This window comes from Electrona antarctica (genome assembly GCF_951216825.1).
Source record: "Electrona antarctica genome assembly, chromosome: 14".
Classification (NCBI taxonomy): Eukaryota; Metazoa; Chordata; class Actinopteri; order Myctophiformes; family Myctophidae; genus Electrona; species Electrona antarctica.
Genome location: NC_136795.1, coordinates 12325732 through 12345513, shown reverse-complemented (window position 1 = coordinate 12345513; position 19782 = coordinate 12325732). Strand labels below are relative to the sequence as shown.

The window sequence follows — 19782 nt, the reverse complement described above, 5'->3', positions numbered from 1 at the left end:
TCTATGCTGCTGCATTGATGTTATCTATGTTATCTATGCTGCTGCATTGATGTTATCTATGCTGCTGCATTGATGTTATCTATGCTGCTGCATTGATGTTATCTATGCTGCTGCATTGATGTTATCTATGCTGCTGCATTGATGTTATCTATGCTGCTGCATTGATGTTATCTATGCTGCTGCATTGATGTTATCTATGCTGCTGCATTGATGTTATCTATGCTGCTGCATTGATGTTATCTATGCTGCTGCATTGATGTTATCTATGCTGCTGCATTGATGTTATCTATGCTGCTGCATTGATGTTATCTATGCTGCTGCATTGTCTGAAGGAAGTCAAACAAAAACAACACGTTTTTACTCTTATGTACCTGTACACAAGATCTAATAATAAAGTACAACCTTGAACCTTGATTTTTGTTGCCTCTATATTCCAAATTCACAATATAGTATATTATCCTATAATAAAAAAAGCCTAGAGTGTGGGTCGACGTCACAATCGTATGCTCCAATCATCACTAAAATGGCACAAATTAAATCTTGTTGAGGGATCTGCCATGACAATAGTCACACACACCCCCCCCCACTACAGTAATGTACATAACTCGGTGACCAGTTCTCTGATGAGCACAATATAAGACAATATTAGCAGCCTGAAAATAGAGTTATATACTCATCGTATATATGATATGGTATAATATATGCAATCTATATAGCAACAGGTGTGGTTGTCACCTAGACTAGTCTCACGGCACACCATTTGGGAACCACTGATTTACACCATGTATTGGCATTCGTGCTTTGCTAGTATGTTTATAGTTTCTAAGCTTCTTGAACCGCAGATGTCAGAATGACCTGTCCTATATCAGATGGTGCCAGTTTGAGTACAGTACACAGTGCAGATGAAAGGACGTAACATTGACATAAGGCAGGCCTAGTGTGATGTTTCAAGAGTTCTAAAACAATCAAATACATCCATCATATTACTACAGTTTTAGCTTTACTGCATTGGCTCCCGGTTGTTTTCCCCTCAGGTCCTCCACTGCTGGCCTGCGTGATGTGCCTACAATGGCAACTAAAAAACACGGTGAAGCAGCTTTCTACTTTTCTGCTTTCATGTCATGAAAGGAGCTATACAAATAAAGTTGTATTATTATTATCTATGAATCGGATGAGCGTTTCTCCAGAACCTGCCAGCTCCATACAGGCAGGCGTTCCAAATGGCTGGCACACATACAGAATGGTGGCCACGCCCCGAATGAGTACTTCATTAGTACGTTTAACGTTTTTTTCATTCAGAATCTCCCACCTCTTTATGCTTCTCCATGGAGGCGTAGAGCTTCTGGGACAGGTCATTGGCTACATTCGGCATCCCAGGCTTCTTCTTATTGGCTCGGCTCACACTGCCCTTGTTTTTGTTGGCCTTTTTGTTGTTCTTCTTCTTGGCGTTCTTGCTGTCGGGTTGCACTCCCTGGTAAGAAAAATTAATAAATGAGTGCGGGAGGGCGGGCGTCGCGGAGGGCCATAGGTTACGTGCAAACGACGAGATGAGGTTATGCAATTAAACAGAGTGGTTATACAAAGTCTGAGTGGCTGCTAAAAGCTTTTATATAATGAAGACTTGAGGGCGTTGTTATTTTCTTAGCATATTTACTGTTTGTGTTTAGATGCTCATCTTCCTCCATCTTACCTCTGGAGTGTCGCAGGAGGCCGTAGTCTCCTCCTTCTTCCTCTCCTCCTCCTCCTGCTCCAGCTCCTTGATGCTCTCCTCCAAGACGTTGGGCCAGAAGTCTCCTTCGAAGTAGGGCAACTCGGCGGCACTGGTTAGTCGGTCTTCTGTTGCCTGCTTGAAAATGTCCTGCACGCGCACAAAAAAAGCCTTGTGTCAGGTTAAGTACAACCCGCACACTAAAAGATAATGTCTGCTACACTGCATGACACGTTGCATCACAAAAAATGACATTTTAAACAGACGAGGTCACGTCGACACCTTACCAGTTTTTTGTCAAACTGGTAAGCCTTCAACTCTTCAAAACAGATCACAAATGATACATTAAAATGTTCCATAATCTTTTCTTTTTCTTTTACATAATGTGTAGTGTCGTGTTGCAGACGATCAGAGATATCTGCCTACCAATTGTCTGGGGAAATATAAATCCAGTGACAAACCCACGGCCAGTGCTTTGAAAACCCTAAAATCTTGTCATTGGTTCTGCAATGCAGGTCTATAAAGCTTTGAAAGGTTTTCAGTCAAAATACATGTCTAACCATGAACCATCCAGATCCCTCAGGTCATCTGGGAAAGGTCTGCTTTCTGTCCCCAAATCCAACAATAAACGTGGGGAAGCACTATTTAGTTTTTATGCACCACATATCTGGAACCAATTGATGTTTAAAACACAACTAAATACTTTTCTGTTTGCTATTGCCTTTGATGGACTTATTTTTATTCATTTGAACTTCTTTTGTTTTATGCATCCTGCCGCCATTGTATAATTGCGTTTGCCTTGCTTGATGTTCTGTGTAAAGCACACTCAATTGCCTTGTTGAAATGTGCTATACACAAATAAAATGGCCGTGCCTTACACAAAACTACACAACAAGTTGACACGTGACAAGGTCATCGGCCTGACCTTGAAATCCTGTAGGATCCTCTCGGCAAACGCCTTGTCCAGCATCTTTCTGTACCACTCCTGCAGCCTCTTGGGTTTGGGGATCTTCTGGTCGATAGGGTGGCAGTGGAAGATGTAGTCGTCTCCTTCACTGGGAGGGCAGGCCCAGATGTGGCCCATAACGTACCTGCAGGGGAAAGGACACCATGTGTCACTTTGGCTCTAGCCAAGAAAACACCATTAACCCATTTTGACCTGAGATCAGATTCTAAAAATGTCTTCTACATCCTGACAGTTTTCTGAAAAAGCTATGTTTCTATGTCAGTGGTTCTTCGATTTTTCAAAAATAGCAGACCTACAAGCTCGTAGCGCGCCACTCGGTGGCGCGCTATGAGCTTGTAGATCTGCTATTTTTCAATAGCTAAAGCATAGCATAATGCTAACACCAAAACGGGTTCCCGCCCAAAATGGGTTAAAACCCATTTAGACCTGAGGACGCATCTGTGTGACCTTAGCTTTTAACCCATTATTTTAAACATTAGCTATTGAAAAATAGCAGATCTACAAGGTCATAGCACAGCACCGAGTGGTGCACTACGAGCTTGTAGATCTGCTATTTTTGAAGAATCATGAAAACGTGTGCAAATCTTTGAATATATTCTTTTACAGCGACCATTCTTTTTTACTCAAATCTTTGCTTCTGGGGGGGGGGGTCCCTGGTACAAAAAAAATTCAGATGGGGGTCGGCAGCCGAATACATCAAAAAATGTCAGGATTTAGAAGATATTTGTAGAATCCGGTCTCAGGTCTTAATGGGCTAAGAGGTTAAAAACTCGTCATGTTGTTCTTCCACTCACCCCAGTTTCTTCACGTATTCCAGGTACCCTATTAGGATTTCATGGTAGACTGCAGTCCGTAGCCCACGGGGTCTGAAGAAGTGAATACTGTCCAGGTATGATATGTAAACACGTCTGCAAGAAAACGCCCGGGACGAGAACAGAGCAGGTTACAACAACGTGGCAAAAACCATACAATCAAGACCACCCCGCCTGGCTGGCTGTGCCTGTATCACCATAGTTTACTGGGTTGCTGGATCAACACTGCAATGTAGAACTACTCCGTTACAAGTAAAAGTCCGGAATTCAAAATGTACCTGACTAAAAGTACTAAAGTATTGGCATAAAAATGTACTTAAAGTACCAAAAGTCTGCCCAAAAGTACTCACTATGCAGAATGTGCCATTTCCAGTCTTTTTTGAAAATAGTAGATCTACAAGCTCACAATGCATCACATCGCATGCTTGTAGATCGGCTATTTTCAAATGGCCGAAAAGTGTATAGGGCTGAAGTGGTTAATGTATGTTTTGTAATAATAATCAAAATCTACAAAGTAACTAGTAAGTTACTAAGTGAACTAAACTAAGTAACTTTTAAAAAAATGTAGTGGAGTAAAAGTACAATATTTACTTCTGAGATGTAGTGGAGTAGAAGTAAAAGTATTGGAAATAGTCAAGTAAAGTACAAATACCTCAATATTGCACTTAAGTATACAATACTTAAGTGCTGTATTGTTTTATTTACCTGGTGTTGGGGAAGGGGCACTCGGAGCCGTGCTCCTGCATTGTTTTATTTACCTGGTGTTGGGGAAGGGGCACTCGGAGCCGTGCTCCTGTATTGTTTTATTTACCTGGTGTTGGGGAAGGGGCACTCGGAGCCGTGCTCCTGCATTGTTTTATTTACCTGGTGTTGGGGAAGGGGCACTCGGAGCCGTACTCCTGCATTGTTTTATTTACCTGGTGTTGGGGAAGGGGCACTCGGAGCCGTGCTCCTGCATTGTTTTATTTACCTGGTGTTGGGGAAGGGGCACTCGGAGCCGTGCTCCTGCATTGTTTTATTTACCTGGTGTTGGGGAAGGGGCACTCGGAGGCGTACTCCTGCATTGTTTTATTTACCTGGTGTTGGGGAAGGGGCACTCGGAGGCGTACTCCTGCATTGTTTTATTTACCTGGTGTTGGGGAAGGGGCACTCAGAGCCGTGCTCCTGCATTGTTTTATTTACCTGGTGTTGGGGAAGGGGCACTCGGAGGCGTACTCCTGCATTGTTTTATTTACCTGGTGTTGGGGAAGGGGCACTCGGAGGCGTACTCCTTCATTGTTTTATTTACCTGGTGTTGGGGAAGGGGCACTCAGAGCCGTGCTCCTGCATTGTTTTATTTACCTGGTGTTGGGGAAAGGGCACTCGGAGCCGTGCTCCTGCATTGTTTTATTTACCTGGTGTTGGGGAAGGGGCACACGGAGCCGTGCTCCTGCATTGTTTTATTTACCTGGTGTTGGGGAAGGGGCACTCGGAGCCGTACTCCTGCATTGTTTTATTTACCTGGTGTTGGGGAAGGGGCACTCGGAGCCGTGCTCCTGCATTGTTTTATTTACCTGGTGTTGGGGAAGGGGCACTCGGAGCCGTACTCCTGCATTGTTTTATTTACCTGGTGTTGGGGAAGGGGCACTCGGAGCCGTGCTCCTGCATTGTTTTATTTACCTGGTGTTGGGGAAGGGGCACACGGAGCCGTGCTCCTGCATTGTTTTATTTACCTGGTGTTGGGGAAGGGGCACTCGGAGCCGTACTCCTGCATTGTTTTATTTACCTGGTGTTGGGGAAGGGGCACTCGGAGCCGTGCTCCTGCATTGTTTTATTTACCTGGTGTTGGGGAAGGGGCACTCGGAGCCGTACTCCTGCATTGTTTTATTTACCTGGTGTTGGGGAAGGGGCACTCGGAGCCGTGCTCCTGCATTGCTTTATTTACCTGGTGTTGGGGAAGGGGCACTCGGAGCCGTGCTCCTGCATTGTTTTATTTACCTGGTGTTGGGGAAGGGGCACTCGGAGCCGTACTCCTGCATTGTTTTATTTACCTGGTGTTGGGGAAGGGGCACTCGGAGCCGTGCTCCTGCATTGTTTTATTTACCTGGTGTTGGGGAAGGGGCACTCGGAGCCGTACTCCTGCATTGTTTTATTTACCTGGTGTTGGGGAAGGGGCACTCGGAGCCGTGCTCCTGCATTGTTTTATTTACCTGGTGTTGGGGAAGGGGCACTCGGAGCCGTGCTCCTGCATTGTTTTATTTACCTGGTGTTGGGGAAGGGGCACTCGGAGCCGTACTCCTGCATTGTTTTATTTACCTGGTGTTGGGGAAGGGGCACTCGGAGCCGTGCTCCTGCATTGTTTTATTTACCTGGTGTTGGGGAAGGGGCACTCGGAGCCGTGCTCCTGCATTGTTTTATTTACCTGGTGTTGGGGAAGGGGCACTCGGAGCCGTGCTCCTGCATTGTTTTATTTACCTGGTGTTGGGGAAGGGGCACTCGGAGCCGTGCTCCTGCATTGTTTTATTTACCTGGTGTTGGGGAAGGGGCACTCGGAGCCGTACTCCTGCACATGCATTCCGAAGAAGCACACGTCCACCCCGTCGATTTCCTCAAATGCAAAAAGTGCTTTGGTTCTGTATGGGAAGGTCTCCACCATTTCGCCTGAGTCCACAAACCTGTGCAAAGAGAGAGCAGGAGATAGTTGGATACTGGTCAAGTTGTGTTTGGAAAATCTATAGTAGTAGTTTTAGTTTGTTAGTTAGGTTTACGAGTGCATGCATACTTTTACATTTTATTCAGTTTTAGTCTTAGCTTTATTTTTATAGTGTATAGTGTATATGAGGAAAGCCCTGTTTTAGAGAAGCTGAAAGGGATAGAAAGAATGTAAGAATTTTTCCATCATCATATGATTACCTGGATTTCATGCCAGGCTTGATCTCCACGTTTTTGTCGGAACTGGCCACGACCCGCACAAACACCTCGCCTGCTTCCGGGTGGTTCTGTCTCTTCAAGTACTTGTTCACTCTGTCCTCGATATACATGCCCAGCCTGGTGGTCTGCAGTCCTGACGAACACAAAAACACGTTAAGGGATTACCTTGGGCTGCCCATGTCATGAAGAGGATCACTGGTTTTACATTATGCATAATACACCAGACTTACTTTTGGCTGAAAACTTGTTATCTTTTCTTGTTTTGTTAGACTTCTTGAGACAGTTGTCACAAACAAATCTGGAAGAAGAGGGAAATTGGAAATGTTGAAACGGCTTGATCAAAGTGGTCGATGATACATCCCTCTGAGATCATTCATATAATTACAACTTCATTCAAGATTCATCTTATAAAGAGGTCTATAGCAGGTAAAATAGACAATACAGATTCTATATAATTTATTACTAGTCCATCCATACAGAGATATGCACACTCAAACCTATTTGCAGACTTTGTGTTATGTGCTGTGTACATATGCATTGCATTAGTGAACATCTCTAAAGAAAGTAGTAGTAGCAACTATTAGCATCAATCAGGTGAATGCATAATATATTTTTGAGGCAGGTCGACCGAAGCGAATGCTTCGCGGAACCCTTGAGAGTCCGCATACACAGTACACATACATTACACACAAACACACTTCAGGTCCACGTGTTGTGATTCAGAGAGAGAAATGTTTCTCTGCAATCGTAAGGCAGATCGTCGTCAAGTGCATGCATGCACGCACACACGCACACTATCAGTGAGTAAGCACGATCACGCTGTTGGCACCAAAGAGTACTATGAGGACCCCGCAGCAACAGTGAAAATTCCGGCCGTAGCATTAAACAGAGTTTCCAAAGAAACATAAACAGCTTGAACGTTGGGAGCCTGAGTGTCGGCACATAGTAACGATCAGTGGCCGTGTGCAAATTCATATCAAATTCATATCAATTGCTGGACGCACCGAGGAGAACAACCCGGTCAGACAGAAGGAGAGAGGTTTGTAGAATGATAGGATATACTGTAGAATTCAGAAGCATAAAGAAGTGCACTCACCCTGAAGGCCAGATGACATCATAGTGCAGCACACAGATCTGATGCATCTTACGTCCACAGTCTTTACATTCGACATACCTGCCAAAGACAAACATTCTGTCTTACTTTCATCTTATCCTCAGTGAGGATTTACCTTAATCATCATCATTGTAAAGATGGGAGCCACTTATTGCCCTAGACCAGTGGTTCTCAAAGTGGCATAGAGGGACTCTCAGGGTTCCTTAAGGAGGTTTTAAATTGACCGTCGCAAGTCTGTAATTTGTAGGGGGAGTTTAACTCTTTTTTCCCCCCAGGTATGTATATATACGGACGTCGACGCTAGGTGGCGTCATATCCCAGGTCTGTATATATGTATACTCCGTCTATATAATGGTTGAGGCCTACGGAAGCTTTTAACACTTTAATTGCCTGGAACAATTTAATCCATTACATTCATGCGCCCAGTCGATTTATAAACACGGACGCCTTTTCCGGACGGACCGGCCGGAAGTTCATGATGTTGTGTAGCAGCTAACAATAGCCACACTGCCACAGCACTTTAGAGTCGATCGACAACAACGGGAGACAAGAATAAATCTATCGAGACTAGCAACTGGACCGCGGAGCGCCGTCTAACAGGATCTTTTTTCAGAAAAAGACGGGATGATTTAGATCGCGATTTATGAACGTTTTAAGATTTTCGTTTATCAGCTAAACAGAGGAGGGAGTTTTTTGATGACGTCTCACTCTTGCGCGTCACAGAGGAGAGCCCAGCAGGCGCGCCTGGGCTATACAGCCAGGCGATCCGTTCTCGTATCAATAAACTTCGTCTTTAGGACAATACTTCGTCCTGAGCGTCGGGCGTTACTAATAGAAAGGACAAAGAACTTCGTCCTGGGCAATGGGAGTGTTAACATTGGTCCGGTTCCTATAGCAACGCCCCACCGTTCTAACTATGGGATTGCAAATTTATTACAGTGCCAAGCAGTTGAAAGGAGGATTTCCAAACCTCCATAAATCGGACTGCAGGATCACTGTCCTTGGTGGATTTTCTGCCAGCCAATTTAATTTGTGCCTTTGTACCGTGACGCTGCCGCCATGTAAAAGCTTCTGACGAAAGGTAAACAGTGTGTGCTTGTTCCAATGTGTAGCGAGTGTATGTAGCGAATCAGTGTGTGTGTGTGTGTGTGTGTGTGTGTGGGGGACGACGACTCCATATTTTAAAGTGAACGCGTATGCTGGCACTGGGAACTGGGGTTTATGCTAACAGCTAGCGGTAGAGATAGAGTTAAAGGCCATACCGCACCAATGCAACTAGTCGCAACAAAACAGTTTTAAGGTCAACCGCACCAATGCAACTTCTTGCAACAAAACTGTTTTAAGGTCAACCGCACCAACTCCTTGCAACCGGCATTGGGGATAATGGTTGCAACTTAACACTTTGAGGGATTTAAATTGTTTCATCAAACTATAGGCCCTGCTTAATACGATATACCCGACATTTGTTTTATGTGTTTAAATCGCCGTATTTTAATAATTAAAAAGAAACTCCGTCTTTCCCGCGGAGCTGGTGGAGAGACCTTCATGTTATGATGACGAAAGCGGAAATCAACCCATGTGCTGGGCTGCTAGGGCTTCTGGGAAATGGAGGCCAATGCAAGTGAACGGGGTACAACGCCTCATGAAGGAGGGTCTTGTGCACCGGTCTTGTGGCGTACCAAGATGGCGGGTGGTGTGATCGTACATAACAAACGGAGTAACTTTCTTTTGCCGGATTTTCACGGATCAAAAGCCCAAATACTTCAGCGTATGATCTAAAGGTAATAAAACAATCTCGGCAGCGTAGAATATTTGATTAAAACGCGGGTAACACGTAGTACGCAGTAGAACTGTGGGCTTAAGAGGGAGTCCTTGAAATTAAAAACAGTTTGAGAACCACTGCCCTGGACTGTACTTACGGCTCAGGGTCCAACATGTCATTCTTCTTCTTCTCAAACTGCTCTTTTGATATCATGCTGGGTGGAAAAGAGGGAGAGAGAGAAATAATTTATTAACCAGCCTTTGTGACTGAAGACTTAACTGCAGCATGCATTCTTTTATCCCTATACTTAACCCCTTTTGGTGTTTTAAGCATTATGTAATATTTAACTATTGAAAAAAAGCAGATCTACAAGCTCATAGCGCGGCACCGAGTGCCGCGCTATGAGCTTGTAGGTCTGCTATTTCTGAAAAATCGTGAAAATGTGGCGCAAATCTTTGAATATATATTCTTTCAGAGCGAGCGTTTTTAACTCAAATCTTTGCTTCTGGAGGGCTCCCTGGAACAACATATTTTCAGATGGGGGTCAGCGGCCAATTACATATATTTTTGGAGGACCTTGACTGACATAGAAACATGGGTTTTTCAGAAAACTGTTAGCATTTAGAAGGCATTTGTAGAATCGTCCTCAGGTCTAAATGGGTTAATTGACTGGTTTCCACAAGCGCTCTATACTAGACTCCGCTAGGGTTCATGTAGTTAATCGAAACCAAACTTAGCCACGGCGACAAGATACAACAGCAACTTACGTCTGCGGCTGTGCCGGGTCGTCCCCTAGCGTCACACTGTTGCCCTGGATCTCGTTGAAGCACTTCTCGCAGAAGTGATACCTGTCGGAAATAAGTCCAAATTTGGGTGAACTGCGGCCAGCGCAGTACACACAGTAGCAGCACAGACAGAATGCAGACAGAACAGAGGACGGAGCATGGGTGAAGGGCAGGCGGCAGGAGACACACACACACACACACACACACACACACACACACACACACACGCACACGCACACGCACACGCACACGCACACGCACACGCACACACACACGCAGCGGTACAGGTTAGTCACAATGGAAATGGTCCTCATTCAAACTGCCACAGAAAACAAAAAACATGCTACAATCATGCTGTGTTAATGGAAAAAGTGGATACATGCCAATGATAAATGACTTTGAAGTCTGGGGATGCCATCCGGACTGCATGCCGAGATGTTGGGCATCACTACTTTCACCAGTCATTCGATTTCATATACGTGACATGCACTATGAGGTGGTGAATGAATGACATGAACATGCTAGGAGTGGAGGGAGCTGCAGAATGTGTAAGAGTGAAGTAATAGTCAAGTTTCAAAGCTGCCGTATATGGTTTCAGACGCCTTAACTTTATCACAGAACAGATGAGAAGCAGTTCAGGTGAGCCTTCTCTACATTGTTTTAGAAAAAATTGCTACATTTTCATCTTGCCAAGAACTTTCTTTGCCCTTCTAGTTCCCCATTAAATCCTCATATCCTCAAGCACGGAGACTTTCTGCCAGAAGTGCTATATTATACCCCGACAAGCCTCGCAGAGTTTGCTGGCGATTGTGTGCAATAAATGAAGCCACTGGAATGCAGTAGCGGTTTCTGCCCAGCAGGTGGAGCATTGGAGCTGCCTCTAGGACATTGGACTCCTCGCAAGCGCAGTTTCTGCTCAAGACACAATATCTACCTCTGGTGTTTGTGTCACGCCTCTAAACGAGTAATAGTGTGAACGACACCCCTGTGTTGACATGTAGCTATAACTGTATCTTAGGTAGCTAAGCTAAGACACATTTCATATACAGTATGTGAGTTGAGCAGCCAGCCCAGCGTGGGCACCAACATCTTCAGCACCTCTCCATCTCCGTCTGTCTCCACCACTCAGCCCGGTCAGTATAGGCGCTCTGAAGCCTAATGACTGCTTGGCACAAAACAAATGTCCAAAAGGACAAATAAAGTATCAATCTATCTATCTACAGTCGTACAATGGTGTCCTGTGCCAAAAAATAGCATATCTAGGCCTGGCCCGTGGCTCAGCGGTCCAGGCACCTTGACTGGTAGTCCAGCGTTACAGTGCGTCGCAGATTCGACCTTTGCTGTGTGTCTTCCTCCCATCTCTCTTCCCCTTTCTTGTCTACCTACTGTCATCTAGTATCACTAAAATACGACAGAGTACAAATGAGGGTCTTCTAAGTTCTTACCTGTTCTGGTAGCTATAGTAGGTGCCATCCCTGGAGATTGTACACAGCTGTTTGCCGTAGCAACACAGCGTCTGGGGGGAGAACTCGAACTGTGGACGCAACCAGAGAAAAGTTAATGCCAATTTCTACTTTTTACGGCTCAAAATCGTTCTCGTGCCCGTCTATTACGTGCCTATTAGGTGCCGTGTTCACAGAGAACGCTGTTTGAGCCAAGGAGCGCTGTGGATATCATGTCCATAGCACTCACGCAGTATTTATTGGTTTTCATTTTATACTCTCAAGAGTTAATTTATTGATAAACATCTGCCTTGCTTAATTTAGAAGAAGAATTGTTATTTTGACCAAGGTTTGCCTGTTATCTCTCCTATGGTACCAACATCAAATTTAGTAAGGGATTGTGCAACTTATGCAAAATATTCTTTAGTTTTGGGTCTGAGAGGATTAACCCATTTTGGGCGGGAACCCCTTTTGGTGTTAGCATCATGTTATGCTTTAGCTATTGAAAAATAGCAGATCTACAAGCTCATAGCGTGCCACCGAGTGGCGCGCTACGAGCTTGTAGGTCTGCTATTTTTGAAAAATCGAAGAACCACTGACATAGAAACACAGCTTTTTCAGAAAACTGTCAGGATGTAGAAGACATTTTTAGAATCTGATCTCAGGTCAAAATGGGTTAATGTCATCAAATGGTGGTCCATGGCTCATGCAGAATAAATAATGGACCGTGATAAGTGTATGACAAAGGTTGAAAACCACTGAATTATAGAGCCATGGGGAGCCTCCCCTCCTAACCTTCCGGCCGCAGCAGTAGCCCAGGCCCTGCATGACGGGGTCGATCTCGGCCTCGAACACCTCGGCCAGCTTGGTGCAGTACTTGTAGACGCGCGACGTCTTGCGGTTGTAGAGCCAGGCGTTGTTGAACATGACCCAGATGTCGTCCACGTACTGCCAGGGCTCCTGGTACTGGCCCGTGTCCAGCTTCCGCTTGATGGTCGACAGGTCGATGGGGTTCTTCACGATGTCAAAGTAGTCCTGCCGAGGGGGGGGAGGGGAGGGGGATGAAAATGAAAGCGTTAAAAGCTTCGTTAAAGCCTCAGTTACGTCCCCGTTCATCATCTATGCCTATGGCACTGGTTCCCAAACGGTGGGTCGGGACCCATTTGTGGGTCCGACACATTTTCATGGGTCCCTTAATGGGGTCTACAGGCTGTCTGAAGGTACTTATGGGGATGCCCAGTACGATGGGGTCTACAGGCTGTCTGAAGGTATTTACAGGGATGCCCAGTACGATGGGGTCTACAGGCTGTCTGAAGGTACTTATGGGGATGCCCAGTACGATGGGGTCTACAGGCTGTCTGAAGGTAGGTACTTACAGGGATGCCCAGTACGATGGGGTCTACAGGCTGTCTGAAGGTACTTACAGGGATGCCCAGTACGATGGGGTCTACGGGCTGTCTGAAGGTACTTACAGGGATGCCCAGTACGATGGGGTCTACAGACTGTCTGAAGGTACTTACAGGGATGCCCAGTACGATGGGGTCTACAGGCTGTCTGAAGGTACTTACAGGGATGCCCAGTACGATGGGGTCTACGGGCTGTCTGAAGGTACTTACAGGGATGCCCAGTACGATGGGGTCTACAGGCTGTCTGAAGGTACTTACAGGGATGCCCAGTACGATGGGGTCTACTACAGGCTGTCTGAAGGTACTTACAGGGATGCCCAGTACGATGGGGTCTACAGGCTGCCTGAAGGTACTTACAGGGATGCCCAGTACGATGGGGTCTACAGTCTGTCTGAAGGTACTTAAAGGGATGCCCAGTACGATGGGGTCTACGGGCTGTCTGAAGGTACTTACAGGGATGCCCAGTACGATGGGGTCTACAGGCTGTCTGAAGGTACTTACAGGGATGCCCAGTACGATGGGGTCTACAGGCTGTCTGAAGGTACTTACAGGGATGCCCAGTACGATGGGGTCTACTACAGGCTGTCTGAAGGTACTTACAGGGATGCCCAGTACGATGGGGTCTACAGGCTGTCTGAAGGTACTTACAGGGATGCCCAGTACGATGGGGTCTACAGGCTGTCTGAAGGTACTTACAGGGATGCCCAGTACGATGGGGTCTACACTGGCTGTCTGAAGGTACTTACAGGGATGCCCAGTACGATGGGGTCTACAGGCTGTCTGAAGGGCAGTGACTCCGGGTCCTGCCTGTAGAGAGCCTCCAGGGTTGGCATCAGTGCTTGTCTCAGCTCCTCCGGCTTGAAGACTGAAGAGAGACGACATTATACCATTATCAGAAATACCAATCACTGACACGGAGGCATAATAACTGCGTTAACGGCGTTAATAACTGTTGACGGACCATACCAGGCAGTGTAAACACGTCATTGTCTACGCACAGCTTTGGCCGTCTACTGTACACAAACCATTTAGTCATATGGCAGCCAATTTTAGAGCACTTTAAACAAACAGTGGCTGCCAAGTCTATGGACTTTTAATGTTTGTTTAGAGGAATTTAAACAAACACTACCAGGCCGTCACAAACATTACCATTACTTCACATGAGTGTGATTTTGTTTTTGCGGCCCGGTTGTTGTACATTAGTGTACATTTTGCCCAGAGTCATTAAAACACTTCCAAAATTAGGTCAATGTTAGCTTAAGAAAACGGCAATCTTTTTATCCATGGACTCATTTCAGCTAAACTTTGATGTGATTTTAATGACTGTATAAACACAACAATAATGCAACTTTGCCACAGTACAATTTTGCAAGTTTCAAGTCTCTCCAAATTAGAGTTCTCATCGGGCCTGAAAATTAAGGCCCGGCCCTACCCTACCCTAACTGGGTCGGCCCGAGGCCCGGCCCTAACAATTACCATAATGTCAGGCCCGAAAACCCGAAAAAGCCCGAGTGAAAAAAAAGAGAAAAAAATGCCACTATATGGCCGCGGTGCCGTGGATTATTGAGACGACCGTGTCAGAGAACGCACTAATAGTCTAGTCGCCGAAATAAAGGATTTATGTAACTCACGTTAATTGGCTGATAATGTTCCATTTTCAACATTCTAATGGTTTCCAGCAATTTCCAGGGGTGAGTAAACATCTTCTGAAATACCAAATAGCTGTAGCCTACAGTGTGACTGTAACATTGCTTGGTCATCATGTAACTATATTACGTGCAGGCGCTTTCATAGTTATATGGAGCATTTACCGTTGATTAGGTAGCCTAATTTAGCTTATTCACCCAGCTGGGTTCAACGAGACAGCAGTGTCTCGTTAAGCCCCGACGTTTCCAAAACGAGCTATTGCGGATAAATCGATGGTCTTATAAAACATTTAAGCATATGGCAAGTTGACTTAAGTTATATAGTTGATGCTGAGCAGTAAGCAGCTCATTTGGTTGGCAAACCAGAGGCCAGCCAGCGGTAGCAAGTTCAACAACCACCGTTCTATTCTGTCACTTTGGTGCGCTGCTGCCTGCTGCTGATCATCGCCTCCTCCTCCTTCAGTCACATATAGTATAATAGCCTAAACTGTAAAAGTGAATCGCCAACATTCACCAGCTCAGCCCTCTTCATATTAAATAAATACATTACACAAACAACAGAATTGTTATTTTTGTTATAATAAAAATATTAAAAAAAAAAAAGAATCAAAATCACAGAGCCCGAGGCTCGGCCCGGCCCGACTAATTATCGTGCATTTTGGGCCCGGCCCTACCCGAAAATGCCGGGCCGGGTTCGGGCAGAGATTGAGAACTCTACTCCAAATAGATTTCCACTGCAATGAATGGTTGAAAACGGAATGCTTTGGAAAATGCCATGAATCTACCCCAAATCGTAGTCAATAAGCTCAAACGTGTCGGACAACCGGGGCGCTTCTTCATTATGTCCAATGAAGTCAACGATGAGCGTTCTTACTTTTCCTGCGGTTTTGAGCAGGAGAGGTGGTCGACGTGCCGTTAGCACCGCTCTCATCCTCCTCTTTTGGTTCGACCTTGATGTTGGGCTTCTTTTCTTCTGTCTCCATTGGCTCGGGCTTTGGCTCCGCCCCATCCGGATCCTCCTTCTTCACAAACAGGGGTTTGGTTTCCTCTTCCTCCTCCTATGTGGAGACACCGCGACATTTGGTAAATCTCATCTTTGAAAGATTTTTTGTTCAGAGATTAAATGCAGAAACGTAAAACTATATGTCTCTGCAGCACAAGACAATGTTTAAAGTTTGACTAGTATATAAATAACTTCTACTTGTATATTAAAGGGGAAAACCACCCATTTTCAAGTATGAAAACAATCATTAACATGGTGAAACGCATCTTGATGACATCATCAAGATGTGTTTCACCATGTTAATGATTTTTTTCAGACCTCTAGTTCTAGGAAACACAGAATCGGGGGGGACTTTATTATTACCACACAACAGCTCTAAGGTATATTAATGACATAGTAAAATGTTGAAAATGAGTGGAATGCCCCTTTAAATATATAATATTTAAACTAGGGATGCACCGAATGGAACAGTTGGCAGATTTTTTTGTTGTTGTACCATTGCCGTCAGCCGTACCTTTGTTGCTACATACAGGCATGTGTGTGCGGCTGTAACGTGCTTGAAGCCACGTTTTGATCACGTCATCACAACAATTGGCTCTAAAATCAACCGAACTGAATACCTAATATGCATTTTTTGCCACTATTTGGCTGAATAGTTTTGGTGGCCAAATAGTCGGTGCATCCGTAATGTAAACATCTGTGGTTAAACTAAGGCGTAGTTCAATCTAGGCACAAAAAGAAACAGCTACTAAATATGATCAATTGTAACCATGGGGATATTTTCATGACCTTATCCAGAAGGTCATGCAACTATTGTCTTTAGTTTTTGTGTGCGCATCCTGAAAAGCATGTCAAACCCTCTACGATTAGGTTAAGTGTGCACACCTCCATTTTTAAGTCTGTCTGCTTCTTCCCAGAGCCACATCCGTCCTCCTCTTCATCTTTCAAGTCAGGTTTGCTGTCGCCGCTCATGTCAGGCAGGGCCTGCTGGGAGCTGACCTCCGCCACAGAACCAGGGGTGGGCACTCTGTTGTCTATGCTGGCTGCCGCCTGGGACAGCTTCAGGTGGAAAGAGAGACATGTTCTGACACCGAGCTTGGAACAAAAAAGGCTGAGAGGAGTCAACTGTGAATGCCGACTTATGACACCAATTGATACAAAGCACGCATCCTATTTGAACAACTCAAATGAAAACGCTTGGCCATGAACTTCTATTTAACATTCCTTTAACCACATTCAACATTTGCGGTCCCTATTCTGTAAATAAAAATAAATAAAACGGAGAAAATAGAAAATCTACAAGCTTACAACTCGCTCAAATTGCAATGCGATTTGATCTTGTAGATGGGCTATATTCACTATTGGTCGTATGACAAAGCATAATAGTAATACTAATGGTAATAATTGTGTTAGTTGTTGGTGGGGTATTTGCACATATTGTTGTAGAATCTGTCCTGCATATAACCCATCTCAACTGTTCCATATTAATGGCAGCCTCTGCTCCAAATAGTTACGGATAAAGTGCCTTGCTCATGGACACTTGGACAGACAGGACAGCCCAGTGTGCAAAAAACAACAACCCTCTGATTACCAGATGGCCTCTCTGCCCACTTAGCTCTGGCCACCCTTTGTGTGTGTGCGTATATATATATGGCTGAAGTGGAAGTGGTTAAAGGAATGCGTTTGGAAAGAGCAGCAGAGGGGTTCTTAGTGTAGGGAACATCAGAGGGCATGGCTATGGATAGGGCTCTCTCACCGGTGTGCTGGGGTGCTGCGGCTGCACCGAGGTGGGTTGCTGCATCTGGCCGGGGGGTTCAGGCTGGGGCTGCAGGGGCGTCAGGGGCTGGGAGGGAGCAGGTGGCGTGCCCAGGCCAGAGGGGGGACCGGGTATGCCACTGGGGATGTGGGTTGGGGTGGAGTTAGGCCCGCCGCCAGTGGAGGAGGCGGGCGTGGAGGGCTGGGGCTGGGCTTGCGGGGGAGCGTGGTGCTGCTGCTGCTGGGGCGGAGGAGGCTGCTGCAGGTTGGCGGAGGAATTGGGTGGAGGGGTGGCGCGGAGCGAGGGCAGGGCTATGGGGCCACACGGTAGCTGAGGGCCCAGGGAGCTCATGGCGTTCAGCGGGAGGTTAGAGTTCTGCTGCCGGAGGGGAGGATAGTCACCGTTAACAACTGAGGCCTTTAGCAGACGCTCTAATCCAGAGCAACTCAAAAGTAGTAAGTGCAAAATCAGAGTAAACACAGTAAGCATGAACGCTAGTCAACGAACAACAGAACAGTCACATAAGTAGAGTGCCAGGAACTATTATATGCTTCTAAGAAACTAGGAGACAAGGTGAACATCAAACACAATCTGTCTAAACAACATGCTATCTAAATAACAAACATGTGAAAGAGTAGCCAACACATTTATCTATCAAAAAGGGTGACAAGAAGAGATACAAGAGAGGTGGTATTCTGTCTCAGATAGATGTGTCCCTTAAGTTGTAGCCTCGCGTAGCCAGTCTTCATCTGCCTTTGCAATGCATATTGCCCCAGGAAGATTAAGTCTGGCCCCTCTCAATTGTGGCAGGATGGTGATGAGCCAACCAGATTCGTCTGGAACCAGGCTATAACCGACCAGGGCCCAGTATGCAAATATACAGGGGCGGGACATTGCTGAAAAAAACACTGAGAGGGACGAGACTAATATCCACGCAGTGATATTAGTATCGCTACGTGAGGCTAGGTCCCTTGTACATCCCTTGACAGATAGCGGACATGATCAATGGAATCAGAGTCGAACACCAGAGTAGCATTTCAAACTTTACTGTCTCATTATCCATCAACTCATGTTATGCCTAAAACGACATTGGACAAGTTATTAGTTTATAATGCATCCAGCATCACTAGTATTATTTTTACCGGTTCTTGGCGTCTCCGTCACCTGACAACGCTTTGCTTCCACGTTGTGACGTTATTGAATATTTTCCCTCCATCCACACTATCTTTAGCGACAATCTTTAGCTGTGTTTTTCTCGAAATTGAAGCAATGTTTAAGGAGCTCAATAAAAAGTCCCTGTGACCTCACGGAACTATATTATCGCTTCTGATGAAAGCTAAAGTATCTAGCATCTGCCCTTGAAATAATTGATTGTTACTTCTGGTTCACCAAATCAGCTGGTGGCTTTTCTGAAAAACGTGGCAGGGAAGCGACTAAACTTGACCTTAAACTTGGCGAGGAAAGAGTTAATCTTTTTTGTAAAACTGAAATAAACAACATTACAAAGTCTTGGTCACAAAACACTACAGGCACACCATAATGTGTTTTAAATCAAAACCACATGAATTAATAAAGCAAAGGCTCTTCAAGGCACTACAGAGAAAAGGGTAGAGGAGCTCTGTATCTGTCTTTCACATGAGCTTGAGCTAACATCTTCAGAAATTACTAAACAGCAATTGCAGGTCTTGTTACAGCAATCGCCTCTAGGAGGTGCACAAGAGTGGAATTTTGAACGCCACACAATGTGTGCCATGACAGGTGGTGCTAGGGGTTGAGGATGACGGTTATGTGGCAAACTATATTATGAACTAATCAGATGGAGTACAACAGCCACATCAGTGGTCCTCACCTGAGTGACGGCAGCCTGTACGGTGGGCTGACCCAGGCCTACATTCACATTCATTCCCCCGCCTGCGGCTGCAGAGAACTGGCCCTGGGGCATGAACTGGCCCTGGTTAGCGCCTGGCTGGCCCACCATGTTATTACCATGACTACCCATCATGCCTGGAGGAGCTTGAGGCATCCTCGACGGGGACATGCCCATCTGGAGAAAGGGAGGACAAAAGAGGTGAGAAGAGACAACCGGCATTTGAACGTCTGCCAAGACAGACTGTCTACATCTGAATGGAACACAACGCAACCTCCAAACACAGTACTCTGAATGGAACGCAACCTCCAAACACAGTACTCTGACTGGAACGCAACCTCCAAACACAGTACTCTGACTGGAACGCAACCTCCAAACACAGTACTCTGACTGGAACGCAACCTCCAAACACAGTACTCTGACTGGAACGCAACCTCCAAACACAGTACTCTGACTGGAACGCAACCTCCAAACAGTACTCTGACTGGAACGCAACCTCCAAACACAGCACTCTGACTGGAACGCAACCTCCAAACACAGCACTCTGACTGGAACGCAACCTCCAAACACAGTACTCTGACTGGAACGCAACCTCCAAACACAG

General features: G+C 45.7%; 1 protein-coding gene across 5 annotated transcripts in view; it reads right to left on the bottom strand.

Moving 5' to 3' along the window:
- The window catches only part of crebbpb (CREB binding lysine acetyltransferase b), a 79667-nt gene that overhangs the window by 8101 nt on the left and 51784 nt on the right, over positions 1-19782 (bottom strand). For 2 of the 5 annotated variants that reach the window (XM_079520982.1, XM_079520983.1), the window contains exons 13-29: positions 19161-19355; positions 17312-17689; positions 16441-16614; positions 15427-15610; positions 13653-13771; positions 12296-12535; positions 11504-11592; positions 10041-10151; positions 9431-9487; positions 7494-7571; positions 6628-6695; positions 6380-6530; positions 5995-6141; positions 3470-3583; positions 2634-2799; positions 1691-1858; positions 1310-1471 (exon numbers count right to left, since the gene is read on the bottom strand). In XM_079520982.1, the coding sequence (XP_079377108.1) occupies positions 1310-1471; positions 1691-1858; positions 2634-2799; positions 3470-3583; positions 5995-6141; positions 6380-6530; positions 6628-6695; positions 7494-7571; positions 9431-9487; positions 10041-10151; positions 11504-11592; positions 12296-12535; positions 13653-13771; positions 15427-15610; positions 16441-16614; positions 17312-17689; positions 19161-19355 (2601 nt within the window). The remainder of the gene's footprint in view (positions 1-1309; positions 1472-1690; positions 1859-2633; positions 2800-3469; positions 3584-5994; positions 6142-6379; positions 6531-6627; positions 6696-7493; positions 7572-9430; positions 9488-10040; positions 10152-11503; positions 11593-12295; positions 12536-13652; positions 13772-15426; positions 15611-16440; positions 16615-17311; positions 17690-19160; positions 19356-19782) is intronic. The other 3 variants (XM_079520985.1, XM_079520986.1, XM_079520984.1) reach the window with 2 other exon arrangements.